This window comes from Liolophura sinensis, chromosome 1 (assembly GCF_032854445.1).
Source record: "Liolophura sinensis isolate JHLJ2023 chromosome 1, CUHK_Ljap_v2, whole genome shotgun sequence".
Classification (NCBI taxonomy): domain Eukaryota; kingdom Metazoa; phylum Mollusca; class Polyplacophora; order Chitonida; family Chitonidae; genus Liolophura; species Liolophura sinensis.
Window position 1 is genome coordinate 76008469 of NC_088295.1, and position 21573 is coordinate 76030041.

At 39.6% G+C, this 21573-nt stretch overlaps 2 protein-coding genes across 2 annotated transcripts; both read right to left on the reverse strand.

Moving 5' to 3' along the window:
* Positions 1–4279: 4279 nt before the first annotated feature.
* LOC135461944 (sperm microtubule associated protein 1-like) lies at positions 4280–8205 on the reverse strand. Its single transcript, XM_064739237.1, has 3 exons — positions 7799–8205; positions 4803–4905; positions 4280–4582 (listed from the first exon to the last, which is right to left on the reverse strand). Exons 1-3 carry the CDS (start codon positions 8078–8080, stop codon positions 4425–4427), a joined length of 543 nt encoding a protein of 180 aa, XP_064595307.1. The 5' UTR covers positions 8081–8205; the 3' UTR covers positions 4280–4424.
* Positions 8206–13811: 5606 nt separating this feature from the next.
* Positions 13812–17968, reverse strand: LOC135461508 (transient receptor potential protein-like). Its single transcript, XM_064738642.1, has 2 exons — positions 17209–17968; positions 13812–15019 (listed from the first exon to the last, which is right to left on the reverse strand). Exons 1-2 carry the CDS (start codon positions 17908–17910, stop codon positions 14762–14764), a joined length of 960 nt encoding a protein of 319 aa, XP_064594712.1. The 5' UTR covers positions 17911–17968; the 3' UTR covers positions 13812–14761.
* Between the last annotated feature and the right edge of the window lie 3605 nt (positions 17969–21573).

Here is a 21573-nt window from a genome sequence, read left to right on the forward strand (position 1 = left end):
ACCGCATTGGTGAGAGACTCCTGGGTCATTACGCTGCGCTAGCGCTTTAACCGACTGAGCCACGGAGGCCCCCATCCTATAGATGAGTTTTTAATGTGGGAATAGCTCATAATACCGAAGAGTCAATGATTACCGGTATTTAACGTTTGCGAAAAGTTCGCCTATAAGGCTGAATATAAAGCTGAAGAGCTAGTGCGACATCAGAGTAGCGTGTGGATGTATGGTCCAAGAAAGCAACCCAACCCCACCCCCACCAACCCACACATTTAAAATTCAAATATTTTAAAATTTGAATAGATCATTTTAAAAGGTCCAAAGATATATGTAAAAGTCATGGCGGATAGAGTTTGCAATAGTACATCTGAGGATGCTCACTTCGACTCTAAGCTTTTTCTTTAACCACTCGGTCACTATTCGTTCCCTCACCACATTCGATCATAAAAGTGATACGTGAACATTACAAATCAGTGAGCATGGTCGTAGGTTTCCCCAGGGCCACCGCCCGTTTTCCTCCCTCCATAATGGTGTAAAACACTAATCAAATAGATAAATTTATAAAAATAATTACAGTTACAGCGCTGGCTCACTCTGTCGGTCAGGCCTTTCACCAATGACGGCGAGTGTTCGAATCCAATTCTCGCTGGAATGACTGTGGCTTTAAGTCAGGAATTTTGACTTGTATCCGGCGAAGAGCCGTGGTTTACTTCGGGCATTCCAGTCGGTTCCACCCATAGAAAATGACCATCGTTAGAGAGCCAAAAATTCAACACAAATCAAACGAATACAAAAAAGTAAACTGATATGATCATTGGGACTCGCACTCAGCCTTATTTGTGTGTCTCATGTTTGTGTAACTCATGTAATTTCTCAAACGTCCATTTGGAATATATTGATGCTTTTTATTCACAAATTTTATTCCAAATTTTTCCACAATAGCACGTAAACCGGAATGATCCAGCTGATAATGTTTCAGAATAATTTTCTGGAGTGTGTTGTTTCAATCAGCTAAAATGAGACAAAGTAGTTTTAAGGATATTTAAGGGTAATTAAATACTTGTGAAGTGAGGTGTGATGTAACAGTTATTTCAACTTCCCACAAGATTATTTCCTTATTACCGCGGCCCTAGGATAAATCTACAGTCTATAAAGGCATACGTGTTTAAAACAAGAAACCGTTAAAAATTACACTTATGGGTTAGATATGAAACTTAACAAGAAAAATAATTAATTGTTATAACATTTAGTAGTTCTGCCCTTGATACCGTGTCATCAACGACACTAGCAGTTTGGTGAGAAAATCAAGATTGATGTCATTCTGGTCAATCTTTGAACATTCCACTTTGCAGCAGGTTTTATCCGGATTTGATGAAATTTCACGGAATGGTGCCATCTGACTTATGATCGTTAGTTACCCACTGGTATCTATCAAATCAGTCCATTGATCATTAATTCTCTTTATTAGCCAGCAGTTTGATTATTCCATGAAACTGTAGATACTTAGACCAAAATATGGGTATTTTCGTGAAAAACTATAATTGTTAAAAACTACATGAGCACAACGGAACGAAGACGATGGTATGATGACCAACACTTTCCATCAGCGTGCGATTGCTTTGCATCTTCGCACCATCGCTTTGCATCATTGTGAAATTGCTTTACATCATGATGCCATCGCTTTGCATCATCGTGCTATTGCTTTTCATCATCGTGTCATCGTTTTGCATCATCGTGTTATTGCTTTATATCATGGTGCCATCGATTTGCATCATCGTGCCATTGCTTTGGATCATCGTGCCATCGCTTTGCATCATCGTGCTATCGCTTTGCATCATCGTGCCATCGCTTTGCATCATCGTGCCATCGCTTTGTATCATCGTGCCATTGCTTTGTATCATCAAAATCATTAGATGTGTGTACATATATTGTGTCATATAGTGAAACGGCAAGTCCACGTCTCCACTAAAGTATCACGCCGAAGACACCATACCCGATACCCGACCTATTCACATTATACTGTCACTTGGTTCAATAGTCCTGTTTCCTTGCTCTACCGTCTCAGTGCTGAGCGTCAAGCGAGGTAGCAACAAGTGGCATTTTAAAGCCTTTTAAAGTCTTACGACCCGACCCGGGTTTTCGATCCGGGGGTCTCTTGACTTCGAGGCGGTCACTTGTAACGAACCCCGTCTTTAAATATTGTATAATATTTTTTATTTGTTCTTGGGTTGCCCCCATTAGTGTCTGACCTACGTTTCCCCCTCTGTGTACGTTGTAGCCTGTGCTGTAATTCAGTCGAGCGTTCTCAAGGCTTCGGTGTTTATGAGTTTAGTGTCATTGTACATAGCGTATACATTCTGGAAATATGTACCGGTGTGTTAAACATGTTTACGATCAAACCAAACCGATCGCCACTTGCTATATTTTGAGGTGTTCCTTTGGCGTTTGTATCGCTCATCGTCTCCTTGTGCGATTCCACAAAATGACTTTGTGTATATTTCCGAGGAGTGAAACATACATGGACAGCTCGGTATCACGGACACTACTGTCAAACTATCCACCCTGAGATTTATTTATTTATTTGATTGGTGTTTTACGCCGTACTCAAGAATATTTCACTTATACCACGGCGGCCAGCATTATGATGGGAGGAAACCGGTCACAGCCCGGGGGAAACCTGCGACCATCCGCAGGTTGCTGCGAACCTTCCCACGTACGGACGGAGTTACTTCACAGGCAGTTGGGGAATAAACCATCGTCCGTCTGCCGTGCCCACTACAGCCTGCCATCCTGTCATGGATTGAGGAATTCTTCTTAACTGTGGATTCTATATTTACGTGGACAGCCAGGCCTTTGGAAGCCGGATCTGGATTTGAACGCTTTCATCAGAAAGAGATGACTATATACATTTTTGTATTTATTTGCTTTGTTTTGTATATTATTGTCAGTTGTGTTATTTGTTTATTTTGTTCAAATATATGTATTGAACTTAATTTATTTAATCGCCTTCGTGTTTCTTTGTTTGACCTTGTGTAAGGCCTATTGCTGATCAGAGAGTGAAAGAAGTCAGTTGTTTCTTATCTTTACTGTCCGAAAGTACCCTAACACGCTCTAACCATTAGGCCATCAAAGCGGTCGTGACACACAGGTATTGCAACTAGAAATTAATTACGATCAGACGAAGCGATGGCACGATGGCACGAAGCGATATCACAAAACAATGACATGATCGAACGAAGCGATGGCACGTTGGTACTAAGCGACGACACGAGGGAAATAAGCAGAGATGCGATGCCAATTGTTCGATTCATTGCATCATAACTTCGCACCATGATCGGTCGATAATACAAAGGAACGATGATACAACAATGACTTTAACTGGCTTCAACAGCAATCAGTGATTCAATCCCGGAGACGATTTTCTGCTGCCTTGAATTGTATAACTAAAACTCCTCAACCTTTTCGCATGTTTTCAAGCTGGATATTCCGACATTATTCTGTGTAGTAGTATTATTATTGCGGCATTATTAAAATGATGCCGCATGATAAAATTATACTTTTGTTCAGCAACAATCAAGTTACAAATGTGCATAATTTATACTGAAAATTGCTTTTTCATATGTGGGAAAGGTTGAGGAACTGGATTAAGACTACAACGCTTTTGCCAAAACCGATACCTAAATGGGAATCTGGAAGTCTGTAGTTGCTGTTAATCGTCATTCTCACTTTCGATTTGTTTCTTACATCTCAGTTCTTTACTTAACGAAATTGGAATATTTGTTTCCTGTTTTTTTTTTTTCAATTGATAGGTGCTTTACGCTGTATTCCAGAATATTTGACATATGACGGCAGTCAGCATTATGGTGGGAGGATACGGGATAGAGCCTTTGGGAAAAAGCACGGCTGACAAACCTATCCACGTACGATCGGAAAGGAAGCCAGTATGAGGTGGGCTTGAACACCGACCGCACTGATTAGTGAGATCCATGAGTCATAGTGTTGACTCGATTGGTCTTCGAGGTGAAGGCCACGAATTTGGCGGGAAATGTGATGAATTATATGATACAAGTCAACAATGAACTAAAGGTAAATAAACATTCTTTATATATTTATAGATAATATAAAAACATGTCATTCAATAAAACAATTCTCGGAACAATTCATTCAAACATAGTCTGAAGACGCCATTTTTCAAGGCTTGTGTTTCGTCCAGGCTCACAATCTTTCAGCAACAATTTGCAGCAGCAAACACCACAACCATGTCCCGGATGTATGAAATGGTGAGTTGAGTTGATGTAACAAAAGTGGGTCCTGTCACAGTGACCTTTACTTTCAGCGTAATGAAGTTCTATACTTTGTAAGACAATCTTACGTCATCCAGGTCATACACGTTCGCGGCTTTTACCTGTCGTATGTCGTCCATATAACGGTTAGAATGCAGGAGAACGACTCGCCGTCCCGAATGGTGACGGCTGTTGCCGAAGCCAAGGTGTGTTTCTTCGGAAGCCGAATCTGCCGTTATAACTCGTCATAGGTTTAACATCCTGTAAAAACTGTGCGTGACCGTCAACAGAATCTCTCGAATGTCCTGAAACACAATCAATGGAATAGCCCATTAAAATGACCATAGGCACAAAATCTGTTATTTAGTGCATATATTTATTTATTTGATTTGTGTTTAATGCCGTACTAATAATTCTTTTTAAAGAGTACCACCTATGTAGAATTAGTTGAAGAAGATCTCAAGGCGTATACAACGTATGAACTATGTATCCAGTCGATGATTTAACCCAGCGAACCATGTTTACCTGCCCCGAACTGGTTCCGTTTGCTGAGGTACTGATGACCATGTCCCCGCTCACTGAACGCGTCCATGACAGGGCCTTCTATAGAGCAACCTCCATCCACTGCCTGAAGGACAAATGACATGTAGCACTGTGAGCAGTTTGGTAAGAGTGGTCTGGATCTTCGGGATAAACGGGGGCATTTATACATATGTTGATAAACATGTGTACAGCAGTTTGTATCATATGCAAAGTGATGAAGAGCTGCCAAGTTTACATGCGTATTCAGATACTAGCTCTTGTAAAATGTCTGACTGCTCAGACCGTGTTTACATATATATATATATATATATATATATATATATATATATATATATATATATATATATATATATATAATTTTTTATCATTTTTATTTTATTTTATTGGCGTTCTACATCGTACACATGGATATTTCATTTATACAAAAGCGTGGAGTAAGCGTGGAATAAGCCACGAATATCTGCAGTTTGATAGCAGATCTTCCCACATTCGACCGGAGAGGAAGCCAGCAAGAGCTGGACTTTGAAATCGCTTTAGTTAAAGGCCACAGAGTAGTTGTAAAGCGCTAACAAACTGACCGCTGGATTCTGGATCTCCGGGCCCTTGGCCAGGCTATGCCCTTAAAAAACACCACAAGTATAATTACGCATCGTTAACACATGCTTGTCTGAATATCCTTCAAAAGCGTTCAAGGACGGCCTTGATTAAACCCAGTGACATCGTTTGGTGTGAATTCACTGTAATGTAGGCGTCTACCCATTGGCATTGCCTATATGTTTGAAATTGTGGACCAACACTTTCTGTGTATCGGCATTGGTTAACAAAATAGCACAACGGTAGGAGATTTTCAACAATAGCTTTTTCTCCGCCTACTACTGATATAGACCAGCGGGGTTGGAACATTATATCTAATCATTCCTTCACATGGTAAATTGCCAACTTTTGTGGAATTACCGCGCGAAAAAAGCTTACGCCAATATATTAGTTTAACGTAAAGGTGCTATGGCCTTCACACAATGCAATCTGAGGGTAATGTGTATCTTAAATAACGCAGCTGAAACTTGGCACAGTTTTCTGGGGTCATATTCGTACTGCCCGTCTAGGTTGGTTTGTCTATTGCCTGGACCAGATATGCATCCAAACAAAACACAAATTAAAACTTCCAAACCACAAGGAGTTTAAAGATTCAACTTTACGTTGAATACACGCATATAGATAACATACATATGGAGTGCTTAATGCATTTTGTTACATAGAGCACTGGTATCCTTTTGTATCTGTTTTGTTGCACGAGTCACGTGTTATAACTGAGCACAATAGCCTTTTACCGCCTTTGCACTCCAGGGGTCACACGCACGAAATGGTATTGTCATTATGTTTCATGTCTTTCTTTTTTCAGAAATCTCACGCACGTCATTATGTCGCTATTTAGCTACATGTCGTACTCCAGAAGTCACATGCTCGGAATGGTGTTGCTATTTAACTAGGCCTATAAGTCTTTGTCCAAAAGGCACATGCACGGAACATGTCTGATTCCTGAGGTCACACACACGGAATTGCATTGGCATTTAGTTACATGTCTTCGTCCAAAGCTCGATATTCGTATAATAATCGTAGACAATGAAGAGAATAATTACAAGTTTCATTTTAAAAACAGCTTAAAACACTAGTTCCTGAAGGAATGTGCGCAGAATAATATATAAATAGTAAACAAAGTTGGTAATTTGTACCGCAGACGAAGTCACCAGTTTTCAGGGAAGACAGTGAATATACTTAGCATGGCACGAAATTCAACCTGATAATATTTCCGTGATTAATGTCCAGACTGAATACAGATATACAATAAAGGCATCTTAGAGCAGACATGGAAAGGTGTTATTATCATTATCATTACATGTCTTCACAAGTCACACGCATGAAATGGTGGTGTTTATCTATTTACGTGTGACTGGTATAAGTTCATTTAACTGAACATTTGTTCATGTAACTGAGCATAATTTCATGCTACTGAGTATAAGTTCATGTAACTGAGCATATGTTCATGTAACTGAGCATTAGTTTATGTAATTGAGCATTAGTTTATATAACTGAGCTTAATTTCATGTAATTGAACATAAATTCCTGTAACTAACTATAAGTTCATGTAACTAAGTATATATATTCCATGTAACTGAGTATAAGCTATATATAAATGCGACAAAAGAAAGCTTACGGAGAGAAACCTGTCTGGTGGTCATGTTTAACTAGTGCTCTTGGACTAAAGGTGACATTTTCATTGCTGTGTGAATTCAGGTCACTTTGTCCTACCCTGACATATACGTAGCGATACATCTGACATTATAATCAGAGAATCCACTTGTTAATGGGTCGCTGTCATTCTGCAAATGGGATAATGTGATCTAGGCCATTTTAGGGCTGTTGTCAGTGACTCAATATTTGTAGGTTTATTGACTTGATTAGGCTTTAACGCCTCAATAATATAAATATTTCGAACACATGACCCATTGTCTTATATACCTGGCTGAGGTCGCTAGATACTTAACTGGAAATCTTGAATACCATGATATCAGTAAGGTCATGGTGATAAGGCAAGAAGTGACATCAGTAGAAAATAATCCCATTTTCTCTTCCCTTCCTTGTAGTGTTGATTATACAATACCACGATTGTTTCTAAAGTTAGGTCTCAAATATTGCAATGGATACTTAAAAAAATTCTAACAAGAAATGATAATTTAAAATAAATAGCCTAAGCGTCTTATAGGTTATGGTGATGTGGCCAAACGTGAAAGAAAAGACCAATATATTTGAGTTTATCTCCTTGCACTATCACGAGGTCAAAGGTCAAGTTTGCATGTATGGGATGATGGTAAGGATAGGGGGAGGAGTATTCGTCATAAGAATGGACAAAGAGCACCGTAAAAGAGACACTATCATTAATAATAAACTAACTAGTCACCTTTTACTCCAACAACCCTCACCTGACCAGTTTTGTCGAGAGTCCTTTTCACTCCAATGTATTCGAAATAGTTCGCAACATGAATGTCCTTCTGGGCGTTGTATGGGGGAAGAACTGGGCCTAGTTTGGGGTTAGTCCTCGAGAACTCACTGGAGATGTTACTGACTGCATTATTGTCCAAGATAAACCCTTTCTCTTTCTCGAGGAGTTCTTCCGGCGTAGGAGTTGGTGGGGTCCTGTAGATTTTGTTCATGCGTTTGTTTTTAGCGTTGGAAGCAGTGGTATCTGGTCTACTGTCGGCCATGGTTCCTTCAAGTCTATGTTTTTCGATGACTAAAATGGCTTAATCTTCCACACTACGACTTGGATGTCTCGAAAGTTATAATCTGCCACTCGGCATGTACCTTAGACACTTGCTGTTATACTGGTTTACACAAACTGTATAGAGCAAACAAGCAAACACCTATAACCACAGTGGTTAGAGATGTATTTATGCCAGACGGTGTCGAGTGCCAGGAATACAATCATTTCCGCGCTGTGTTGCTAGCAACCACTGCGAATTCGGCACGCACGCATGCCTAGTGCGACAGCCAGGTTGACAGGTTCGGGTTTTCACGTGTTGAGGAATAATAGCGAGTGCAATCATAACCCATGACTATAATCTGTAAGTACATAGAGACGGCGAGCGGGTTGAGGCGCTCAACCATGCCGTGTTAACATCACTAGGCTCGGCCGTTTAAACCCGCTATTAATGCATGCTTGCCTAAGCCACAAGATTTCCGTGGCGTATTCAACCTGCAAACGTAGTGTCAATACTTACCGATATATTGTCAGAAACTTAATAGCATTAACATTTCCACTGCGCATTACTCGAAGGGCCTGTGTTTGGGTATGTTCTATTATTAAATTACTTCACCGTCACAGCGCAAACTCATTTTGCTTCTTGGGTTTCACTTTAAGTGCATTATTTTATGTTTGGGTGCAAGTCTAAGACCATGGAGATGACTTTAATCGTCGCTACCAATCTTTATCCGCACTTACACCAAACACCGGCAGATAATCGTATCAATAGATTTATTCTCACAATTTTCAGTAAAATTCCATATAAATGGGTTACTCCCTCGTTTATAATATGAAAAGCATGGTGGTAAATGCAGAGTTGTGGTTACCAAACTGTGCTTTAATGTGTAAAAGACAAAGATATTTGTCCTATACATATAACCTTATATCCTAGCACAACTGACTTTTATGACATAATTTAACACCAAGCTACATGTATCATGTCCCCTAAATCAGATCAGAGTTTAAGATTTTGGTAATAGCTTAATTCCCGTCAGTTCACGACAAAATTCTACATTTTATTCATTGCCTTGACAGCTGGAATTTAACCCGTACAGAATACATGTAGTTTATAAAACAGTGACATCAGCTCATTGTCTCTTCATGCTTTGGAGAGGCCTGCTTACGTATTTGATTTAACGAATATATCAAGTCAAAGCTTCAACCTTGCAAACAGTCATCACTTTTTGTAGCTGTCGAAATATTCTCCCTTTTTTTGGTATCCAAACCAGTGTGACTTGTCAAAGCATATATTTCTGTGTTGAAAAGTTGAATGAGAAGTAGATGATGGAGTTTTCTGCTCAAAGTTTTCCCATTGTGTTTATTTGTTTGACTGATGTTAAACTCCGTGTTTAAGGAATTTTCATTCGTATATTTATAGGTGGAGGAAGCCGGAGTGCCCAAGGTAATCCACCGCCCTTGATAAACTTCATAACTTATAGCAGCAGTCGAAACAGCTAGCGCTGGATTCGATCACGCGACCTGATTGGTTAAATGCCTGATAGTCTTCCCTACTGTATCCTTACCTTCGACAATTGGACCAGTTTCTGAATCCAGTAACGAAGAACGTTTGTCGTGATTATAAAGTGGACCAAATTGCCCGCTGACGCAATTCTAAATAGTTTTGTATGATTTTGCGATAACAGAAGGCAAGTTGGACGTTAACTCCACTATTTACATAAAAGCTTCGGTGGTTGTTCATGGTATACGAATGTATTGTGTACACAAACCTTATTACACAGTAAACATTTGCACCACCAAACTCATGTAATCACGGAAAACCACTGGTTGTTGTCAACAGTGCATATGCACGCACTGCATAGGCCTACACGAGCCATATTACACCGTAGATGCACCGTGAATTTTGTGAATTATACTCAGGAGCTTCTCTAACAAAACCTCGTAAATCAATTGTTCGTACGGCACTATAACGTAGACAACGTCTTTTACGAAAACTGTTACAAGAAATGCGAATTACTTGTGTGAAAGTGGCCCGTTACCTTGCTCCTGCACGGCTTTGGAATCATGTATAAATGTATGAAATATATTCACTGAGAGACCAGTTAAGTGGTGAAATCTTGTATTATTACAACAAACTGTTTAGCTATGAAGCCAACTGGAATATATCAAACCTCCGGCGGAGCAATTTATGATCATCTTTAAACTTGTGATACAAAATCGTATTTGCTCAGTACAGCCCAGACATGTTCAGGGCTACGTTAAACCAGCATCAATGAAATAAATGCATTGTGTGTGTATAAATGAAATTATCTCACGACCACTAAATGTAAATTCAAAACAAGATATAAAAACTTTATTGAAATGATATTTTGATATCTTTTTGCTAAATAAGTAATAATTAAGTAAAGCTATTAAAAAAGCTACGAAGTTTAAGAATAGCTAACATTAACAGTTAGAATAAAACCCAAAATGAGATAAAAAGACAAGGCGCCGAATTTCAGTGGTGGCGTGTGACCTTTTGCCACATATTTTTTTAATTAATAAATAAATGTACATGAAATATAATATAAATATATGTACCATGTAATCGCATAATTTCTATCCGTGCATGGTTGATCAGTATAAATCATAGCTTAATTCATCGCTCGACAAAGTGGAGGCCATGGTCAATCATGTTAACTAACATTTCTGATATGATATGTTTTTATTTATTGGATTGTTGGAAATGCTTAAGAATTTTCCGTTTATGCGATTTGAATCAGTGTTTTGAGATGAGGAAACCGGAGTGGCCGGGATAAAGCTCCGACGTTTGGCGCGTTAGTGACTAACTTTCCCCTGTGCGACGTTCAAACATTCACGTCATGTATTTTGGTAGAAAATTATGAAGTAGTCTTTCCCAAACTTTGGACTAGGCAAACGGTTACACTAGCATCGTTGACCGATGTTATTGTAACCAAATTACCAAGGTCGGATATAAAAAAAAGCAGGTCTTGGAACATTCATAGAATTTTATTAAATTTAACCCGCAAACCGCCATTTTATTTTAATATCCCCCTTTTTATCATTCTTGGCCCATGTGATTAAAACGCTGGCTGCCGTCGTATAAGTGAAATATTGTTGAGTACGGCGTAAAATCCCAACTAAATAAACATATCCCCTTTCGAGGATTACTATGAGAGTAAAGGCAACATAGCCTCCTGTCCTCTCAAGGGCCTCAACCGCTTCACAGTCAACTCCAGGCGTTTCATGCAAAAGTTGTTTCCCTTCTTCCACGCTTCACCAAACTATATTTATAACCTCTTCACCTCTCTATTTCGTTCTCCTAGTGCTGGTATACATTAACTACATGTAGTTATAAAAATACCACACTACAATACTTACTTTTGCAAAGGTAACCAACGCAGATCAGGAAGTGAGATTGATTTGTTGAACGTTTTTAATTATTAGCTGTCCTTGACCACGTTTTTATGTCGTTGGAGGCGAGCGAAAGCGATTATGATGTTATGTTAACACTGTCACAAAATGTTCGGAGAATTACTGCTTGTTGTTATGTAACACTGTCTTATGTCGCATTGAGACTTATAGGTACGGTGTTCAACATTATAAATGTCACAAATCTTCTAATTTAAGACTATGTTACAAAACTACAGACAATGTTCACACGGCGCAGTATTTTAAGATGTTTCCTCTCATAATTTACGGCATCGTTTTAACACTTAGAAAACGTGGACAACTTAACATTTGCGTTTAAAAAGAGTTTATATAAGGAGTTTTTTTATGTATTTTGTATTGTTTTGTCAAGCAGAGTTCTCATAAGAACAAATGTCATAATTATAACAACAATCTCACACAGATAATGTAGTATGATAGTCCATTAACATTGAATACGTCTATCCTCCGCTCGACGGATCAATGTCGCCGTTTTCTTTATATATAGATAATGTAATCCAACCCACTTGAGTATCCCAAACAGTAGTTCAGCATCAAAACACTGGCAAAACAGTTCCTCTAATGTTTGTCCGACACTTATAGATTTATCGCATTTATATTGCACATTCATTTAATTGGAACATTGTCATATGTGTGTTTTATACAGAAAAAATGTACACGAGATAGTCACAACGGATATTTTCTTTCACACTGTAGGAAAACCGAATCACTGCTGATTGGCTGATGAGTAAGACAGAAAGGTAAGTGTCAAGGTGACTTATTGGTGCTGTAAATTCATGTAGAAATCAGCTTGTGTGCTATATTTTTACCTGAGAATGTAGGTGGAGCACATTTGGTTTTCAAGAAAGCCCCCAAAATTGAGGTTGTACATTAATTGCAATATTGTGTTACATTAGTAACAGGCGGTGGTGATAAATATAGGTTTACCTCTCAGGTGCACTTACTAATTTGCTTGATATCCGCATTGATAATCATTAAAAATGAAGTGTGTGTACATGTATATACAGATCGAGTTGGCGAATGCGCGTTCATGATTAAAAGGTATATCAATAGTATAGTATCGCATAGATTCCTAGTTGCAGAAAAAAAAAACAAAGTCGTTTCCTACTGTGCTGCTTGTAACTACTTTAAAATCCCATTCATCGCTTTGGTTTGCCCATACGCAACTGAGGATGCGGCTTTAAAAATGTGCATAAGTGTGCAATTGACTTATGGTGTATTATGCCTGCATATATGTTGTGCAAACTTTTTAACTAATTTTCACTATAAAGCTGAACTTCAGATTGAATTTTGATGATCCTTCTGTTCATGCTGGCTTCCTCTCCGCTAGCAGCCTATGGATGGTCATGGGTTTCCCCCGGGCACTATAGAATGCCTCAAACCATTATGCTAGCCACGTTGCAGAAGTGAAATATTGTTGAGAAAGGCGATTCGACATGATCTCTCGATGGTGGTCAATTTCGGCCAATTTATCCGTATTGAATCCCAAGAAAATGTTTGTAGTCAAACCTGAACTGATCTTTCAGTCACGCGATTGCATCAAATCCAAGGCACTGTGCATAATTTTCATGTAGATCGTTTGCGATGCCCGTGAGAAGTTCGTAGGATAAAATCAAAGGGGATATCTTTGGATTTATCAAGACTCGCCATTATCCCAAAAGTCTTATTGTGCGATCAGTTCAAGATTTACCACAACTGCCCGCGATGTTTGGCTCACAGGCTGTCTTGCCTCACAACTAGTTGTAAGTGCACGTGTGACCAAGTGTTAACGCGCTTATTTCACCGCAGCCGATTGACCATGGTCATTCGTAAACCTGCTCCCCGTCATATTAGTGGAACTGGTTGAATAAGGCCACGGTAAATACTTCCACGGTAGTGTGATAATTACTTTAGTGGAATTAAATACAACTGAATCAGCAAATATTTTTCCATTTATTTCCCTGTTTTTAAATGCCATGCTCGAGGACTGGTTGCTTGGTGGCGATCAGTGTACAGGAGGACGAAACCAGAGAGCACAGAGTAAACCACAGATCTTTGACTGGCGAACTTTCCTATACAAATACGTACACTGAGTTGCCTGAAAATACGTAGTTTTCAACGAATGTAAGAGGGTGTAAATGGTCATATTAGTGTCATCGACTGATTATTGTCATCTAGACCTTACGAACCGCGAGAGAGGAGCATTACACAATATATGTTTGTTTGAACTTTGTCAACTGACCGTTTATCTGACATTTCATCCGGACAAAACAATGACCAATATTCCCCCCCCCCCACCCCGACACTAGACTTTCTGATAGATCATTAGCAAGCACATGAGGCATATGATACAGAGAACACTGAAGGCACAATATAGTTACTTTAAGCAATAGAGACATTGTGATATTCTGATATATTATCAACAAAGTTCTGCCACATCACGGTGACATATCAGTCATGTTTTTTGACGAAAATTTACACTCACATTATATTAAATTATACACTCACAATATGAGTGACTTCTCATTCACATCAGGTTATCTTGTAAACCAAATATCAGATATGCTTAAACAAGTAAAAACGATGTTTTGGTATCTAGCATGTAATGTTGTGCATAATATCTTGAACAACACAACGACTAAGCAAATCTTTCATTTTAAAAAAATTGCTTGGAAAAATCACGACTTCAATACAAATATTAATCATATCCATTCCGACCTGTTTACAGATTCACTTTACTAAGAATTACGCTTTAAGTAAAAAGTCAAACAATACGGCAGATGGTGTATCATAAAATTTATGTTTGGAGTGATTAAGCTGAATGCTACATATATATTTTTTAAAAAGTAAAGCAAAAAACTTGTACCTAGGTTTACCAATATAAAAGTACAAGTCTGTAAAAGGCTAAATCATTAATATAAGTAACACTGAGAAAGATCTTCGAGCGAACAGCGATATTTAAATTACCCCAAAGAAGCAGAGATCCAAAAGATGTTAATCAGATTAATTCCCAGAAAGCAAACAACCATAAGTCACTCTCATATGGAAGTCGTATAAGGTCATCATGGTAACATTGTAACATCGCATTCAGCATCGCAGTGTCATCCCTAATAGTGTCTAGGTGGGAGGGGGGAGATGGGGCAAATCACATCTAACGGTGGGGGGGGGGGGGGGAGGTGAGAGCATCTTAAGACGATGTTATGAAGCGATGTTGGAATAGTGACCTTAACCGGCTTCCATACTGATCAGGTCCATATTATCTCGCACTTCGCGTCACACCTAATAAATGCTTAACGTCTTGTCGCATAAAGTAAGCTCGTGCATTTTTATCACGAGAAGCATCATACGGCGGGATTATGTCTTTGTACTTTGTCCGCTTCTTCTCCGTAATGATGGCATCGTTGACAAACTCTCTCTCCATTTTGGCCAGGTCAGACGTATTGGGAGTGGACCGGCATCGGTGACGCATACTAAGCTTATTGCCGCTTTTGCGTGTCCCTGCTACGTCGTATTCCTGTAAAAAGAAAACTATAAGATTAGAAGGTAAGATATGAATATAACCGATAGGATGCTTTTGCGTGTCCCCGCTACGGCGTATTTTTGTAAGAGAAACTATAAGATTAGAAGGTAAGATATGAACATAACCGATAGGACGCTTTTGCGTGTCCCTGCTACGTCGTATTCCTGTAAAAAGAAAACTATAAGATTAGAAGGTAAGATATGAACATAACCGATAGGACACTTTTGCGTGTCCCCGCTACGGCGTATTTTTGTAAGAGAAACTATAAGATTAGAAGGTAAGATATGAACATAACCGATAGGACGCTTTTGCGTGTCTCCGCTACGGCGTATTCTTGTAAAGAGAAAACTATAAGATTAGAAGGTAAGATATGAACATAACCTATAGGACGCTTTTGCGTGTCCCCGCTACGGCGTATTTTTGTAAAGAGAAAACTTTTAGATTAGAAGGTAAGATATGAGCGTAACCGGTAGGACGCTTCTGCGTGTCCCGTATACGTCGTAAGGGTAAAACTAAGATCAGATGGTAAGATTATAAATGCATCCATTAACATGCTTTTTCGAGTTCGGGTTATGTCGGGCTCATATACAGAGAAAAGTAAGGTCAACGGCAAAGACGTTAATATAGCCGTCACGTTAATGTGATTCACGTTAATGAGCCCTAAAACAATGGACACTTCCCTTTTTAGTACAGTTATCACAGCGTATACGCAGTGAATGAAGCCATTATTTATATTCTAACACATCACCCGTTCACAGATATTTTACACTAATTTTCAGTTTTTACTCCCTTTCAATTTTCAAACTGATACCTATTCACCTCTTTATTTTGATAACACTTCTCTTGCGTTGATCACTCCATGGAAGAGTCCACTTTAAAGAACAACAGGGACCTACTGTCGAGAACCAATAAAAACACCGCATTTCGCACGTGATATGTCCACGTTGGTTGTTGGGTGAGTTTCCCAAAGTAAGTCTTCGCGCGAAGGCTTCGAGAGTGTTGAGGTGTGGAAATTAAACTAAGGCAGGTAGGCAGACGGCAATCATGAACGGGATATAATTTAGCTAAAAAGGTGACAAGCGCTAAGAAGCTATGGCAGTCAGCAGAAGTGAATGCACTCGGTAATCTGTCGGGGGTTTAACGTCATATGTCGACGAAGGAATCTTTAGAGTGCATGTAATGTGCCTCCTTGTTGTAGGACGGATTTCCACCCCTCTTTGATCTAGTACTGCTTCACTGAGACGCCTTACCGAAGACAAGTAAGCTGTCCGGCACATTATACTGATAAGGGTGAACCAGTCGTTAAACTATCCCTTTCATGCTGAACACCAAGCGGGGAAGTTAAATCTTGCTCTTTGAAGGAGGTTTTAGGTGTGACTAGACCCAGGACTGACCCTGGATCTACCGCCTCTGAACCGGACGCTCTACCAACTGTGGTAGTGGGGCCGGTCTAAGAACATGCTTGGCTATTTCCGACACTTGTCACCAGACATTCGAGCGCCTGTGTCATACAAACATCGGAAAACGGGTTTTTATGTGGGCTCTGGAAAAGACTTTTTTATTTGCCACATAAAATGATAAAGACTGGACGTTTTGGACTGGACATGATCGTCAAAATTTTGATGGAAAATTAAAATAAATAAATTAACATTTGTACGTAGACTTTTGCTGTTGTTTTTCGTTGTTTATACTTCGTAGTTGCTAAGTTTACCTAGATCTGTCAGCAAGTTTAAGTAATCCGCCCTCAAGTTAAACCTGTTGACCCACATAAAGATTGCATGGCTTCATGTTGAACTGTGTGCGGTACCAACCTAACAACCCTGTTGAACGCTATGACGTCACTCTTCGACAACAGTGTTGGGTCGCGTGAGAAAAATTCACTGCATATACGGTCCGATATACGCTGTCGACGTCCCCATTCTATATATATGCAAAAGAGCTTGGTAAGTCATGAATATAGCCCTAAAGGCCTGTGGGTCGTCAATAGTCGTAAGAACTATTGGTTTCGACCGGAAGTTCCATAAACCTGGTCGTTCTGTACATTTACACAACATCGACTAAAACCTAAATATTCCATGCGCTTTACGGCGACTTTCTGGAAATGTATATGTAAGCCCATTGTACCAAAACTTTCTGCTGCATGAGAGCTGTATCTAATTTCAGAAATACTAGATTAACCTGACCTCAGTATAAAGACGCACAATGAAGTCCGGCAGGAAAGGATACTCCGTGCTGTATTTCTCGTTAGGCCAAAGTGTAATTGGTTTGATCTTTTGTGTGTCGTCACCGTCATCGGCAGGAAGATGATCAACGGAATCAACAGGCAAATTGTCCACGGTGTCGTTTGGCAAACTATCAACATCTTCGGCAGGGCGGGTGTCCGTGTTATCGCCCGGTCGGCTATCGGAATTGTCAACAGGAAGCTTGTCAATGGATTCATCAGGCATATTTTCATCGGGACGATCATTTACGGGATCACTAGAGTGGCTCTCAATGATTTCTCCAGGGCGATTATCACCCGATTCTTCAGAAGTGTCATTGGCAGAGTCAGTGGGACGATTGTCAACAGATTCAGCAGGAAGATTGTCAACAGATTCAGCAGGAAGACTGTCAACAGATTCAACAGGCAGGGTCTCAACAGCTTCCCCAGCGACAGGGCTGGTGTGGTCTATGGTAATTTCAGTCGGTAAAAGTTCCACAGTTTCAACCGGGAGCATTCTGCTCCTGTTTTCAGTTTCTGGTGGTTTAACATCGTCACGTTTATCGGGTGTTGATCTCCTGTCTTGACGTTCCTCTGTCCCGTAATTCTCTACCCCGTTAGAGTTCGGATCAGGGGACAAACCTCCTTCAGTAATAAACGTTAAACCCTCTTCAACTTGAGACATGATTCAAAATTCTTGGCCTGAGATCAAACCGCGTGCTAACTTTACTGCTCCTGCACTTATTAGGTCTTGATGGGTTGACAGCTCTGAAAATTCCCTTAGAATATCATTTGCAAGAAGTTGAACTGACAGTCAAATAGGCCCTCAGGCTGTGCCTTGAACTAATCGCAAGCAACATATAATCTGCTACGATCAAGAGATCAAGCCACCCAGTGTCTATGTAAACATCAACAGGCCTTGGTTTTGATTTACCTGTCTACTGTCAACCATAAATTATGACGGTCTGGCCTTTATTGCTTAGTACAGGAGATAAGCAATACTCATAAAACTTAAGTCAGTGTAGAATGCGATCTGCCCTCGTTGCCTAAATCAGTAATACAAGTGACTATTATATACATACAAAAATCACCTCAGAGGTTGTTATTATCAGTTATGGGTTAGGTAAAATCGACAATTCTCACTGACCTTAATACAGGTGAGTGAAATTTTTATTTTCATTTGCAGCATACTACACTTTGTTTAGTAATATGCAATGGTTAAACACTCACCGTTTCCGTGAGTGCTGAAAACGATGAATTACTTGTATTCACGAGGAACTGCACCAAAGTGTGGAATATAATATGAAAGACTACAACTTAGGGAGTAAATCCAGAGCAACGACGACAGTGTGCTAGTTGGGTCATACGAAAGCGGTGAAAATCCGACCTATTGTCTGTCTACTTGAGTTTGGGTTTTGTTCTGCGTTTAACACGTCATGTAATTGATTAAAAAGTAGCAACTTACACGCCGACATCACCAAGACTTAAACAGACTTAGGTAAAATAAAACTGCAGTGATATTAATTGCAATTTGTTAGACGTCACTGGTCTGGAAATACTGAAAATGCTGTGTTGTCATCACAACCAAAGCACACCGTACTACAGGCTTTCCTAGAAAATGGGATTTCAAACTACGTACAAAGAACAAGCAATATCAAGGAATATATAATGTCTCCAGATTCATCGATCTTTTGATGCAAAATTTACAATTTTTTTGTAACATGCAAAACTTCGAAAATCAGCTCAAAGTTAAATAATCAATAACGTAGATATCCAGAATGAAATATTGTGTTCCAGACAACGGTGAATTGCTGAGACCATGCTGATAAGACAACCATTGCAAGAAATACCTAATCGTTATTTACTCAGGTAATTGTGTACAAAGACAATTTTTCTTTGAATGAACTGGCATACGTACGACAGTTCGTATGCTAACATAAGTCAGATACATATAGTTCTAACAGTATAAATGACCAACCTTTGACGCTCTTGCCATCGTGTCTTGAACCAAAGGAGATTTGAAATAGGCCCTAGCGTACTTGTCTCGTTCAGCGTAATATTCGGGTATTATCGGTATTTTCCGTGGTCTGGTGTATATGGCTGTCTTGACGGCATCATTGACAAATCCTGTCTCCATGTCTTTGAGAGCAGTGCTGGTTGGCAGTGGTTTTATTGTCATCTGGACAGTGTCTCTGTGCCACAGTGGACTTCCATACACAACATGGCTGTGGTACACGACTGAAGGGATATCCGACTGTTTACTGCTGGAGGAAAATAAATAACCGGTAATGCTTTAAAGCACTAAATATTTAATGTATTATCTTTCACGTCGATTCCACCGAAAATTTCCTTTAAAGTAACTCAGGTACGAATAGTTGGATTGACTTTGCACAATAGACAAATAAACACAAGAAAACAACTAAAAAGAAGGTTTAATACTCAGGACCCTCTCTACTGTGTCTTTCTTACGGTTCTTACAATAGTGTGCTTCCTGTATTGGCCAAAACCAGTACATCAATCGCAAGTACTGTCCAAAAACGAATGCCCTTGGTTACCAGCATTAGGACGTATTCGATACCATCATTAATAACTTATGAACCAGTTGCTGAAGTACAAACGTCCGTCAGTGTTTTGTTTCGTCAGATTTGCATGCTCATCTTTTTTAGATCATTCTTACCTTATTTTTCTCCCCCTGACCATTTTATCGTATTTCCTTGATTAAGTCGGTCGATGACAATTCAGATTTATAAATGGACACATAGTGTAAGGGTTATCATCTGTCAGTCATATGTATGGTATTCCTCATTGGTCAAAAGGAAGGTTACCAAGGGAGTCCCGCGTTGTGTTAAATTCAGAGCAAGTTGACAGGCATGTTGTTCGCAGCATTACACGTGAGGAATCCAAGGGTATGCGTCGGCTGCCATAGCATACTACGGAGTCATTCTAAGTAGTTTAGCTGTTCACAATGTTTATCTTTCTTTAACGATTCCATAACCATGTCCATTTCCTCGAAAACAAGCTCTCGGTGCATGGTAATTGACTTCACTACGATTGTATTAGCTCGTTTTAATATGATATACGCTCGCAACCTTATACCCCACTCTCTGCACCCTCCGGTGAATATCCATTTACATAAACGGTTGCCATAATATGTAATGAACAATAACATAATGGCCAATTTTTTTATGACGGGAGCTTGTAATTTTACAGCTCTTCCCCGAATGCCCGTGAATTGTTTAACAATGAACTCACAGCGCGGCGACAGTGAACCTTATGAAGCACCATAAATCATGATTGTGTCAATCGATCACTTTTTATCACTTTATTGCACCTGGGGTGAGTGTCAGTTCTAAGGTTACTGGTTACCGTCAGAATACTCTCAGTTCACCTGCTGAGATTTAGTCTGATATATAACAAGTAGCTTATTCTCAACTCTTGAATAAACATGGTACCTAAGAGACGCTTAAATATAATTACGAAGCCTTATCTTTAAAACAGCAATTTAGCATGGATGGGCTTGACTCAGGTTGCTACAATACTCTAGAGGCGCAATATTACCTGATCTTATGAAAACAGTAGCTCTTACCAACTCTGTTCGAAAATAACACGAGACAAAAATAATGGGCACTTTAACGACATACTTTTGGTGGTTCTGGTGTACGCATCGTAATCATAATCTTTTGGTCACGAATTGTTCACGGACTGGGAGACCGAATGAACTAAAAAGACATTAGTCAAATTAAACGAGCAAGGTACGAGACTTACCGTGAGGATAATGGAGGCAAACTCATGGGAATGGATCTGCCCGTGCGCGGTGTCCGGTCCGACCGCTCTGTTCGTCTCCGGGGAGAAGTCACGGATTGCGTCAGGGGCGGAAGTCTGTAATGCATTCATTATTTTTGCCACTTCAGCTTCATCTAGATAGTATTGTGTCACCTAACGCAATCATACATAAAACTTGGTATCCAGTATATGACAACAATATCATATTTTCTTACAAATATGTGAAGTGTTACGATTATTTAAGACTCAAAATAAACATTGTTCAGTTGGTTAGCGCGCTAGCGCAGCCTAATGACCCAGGAGCCGCTCACCAATGCGGTCGCTGTGAGTTCAAGTCCAGATCATGCTGGCTTCCTCTCCGGCTGTAAGTGGGAAGGTCTTTCAGCAACCTGCGAATGGTCGTGTGTTTCCACCGGGCTCTGCCCGGTTTCCTCCCACCATAATACTGGCCGCCGTCATATAAGTAAAATATTCTTGAGTACGGCGTAAAACACCAATCAAATAAAGGAATAAATCAAAATAAACATTCTCTTTACACTGCAAAGCATCCAATTTAATCTTCCAT

What these genes read in the sequence shown, in the direction of transcription:
- LOC135461944 (XM_064739237.1), bottom strand. Translation starts at nt 8,080, where the DNA reads ATGGCCGACAGTAGACCAGATACCACTGCTTCCAACGCTAAAAACAAA. An exon ending in CTCTCGACAAAACTGGTCAG is followed by an intron (nt 4,906 to 7,798) that starts GTGAGGGTTGTT and finishes TTTGTCCTTCAG; the next exon opens with GCAGTGGATGGAGGTTGCTC. An exon ending in ACGGAACCAGTTCGGGGCAG is followed by an intron (nt 4,583 to 4,802) that starts GTAAACATGGTT and finishes ATTGTGTTTCAG; the next exon opens with GACATTCGAGAGATTCTGTT.
- LOC135461508 (XM_064738642.1), bottom strand. Translation starts at nt 17,910, where the DNA reads ATGTCTCAAGTTGAAGAGGGTTTAACGTTTATTACTGAAGGAGGTTTG. An exon ending in TTGTGCGTCTTTATACTGAG is followed by an intron (nt 15,020 to 17,208) that starts GTCAGGTTAATC and finishes TTCTTTTTACAG; the next exon opens with GAATACGACGTAGCAGGGAC.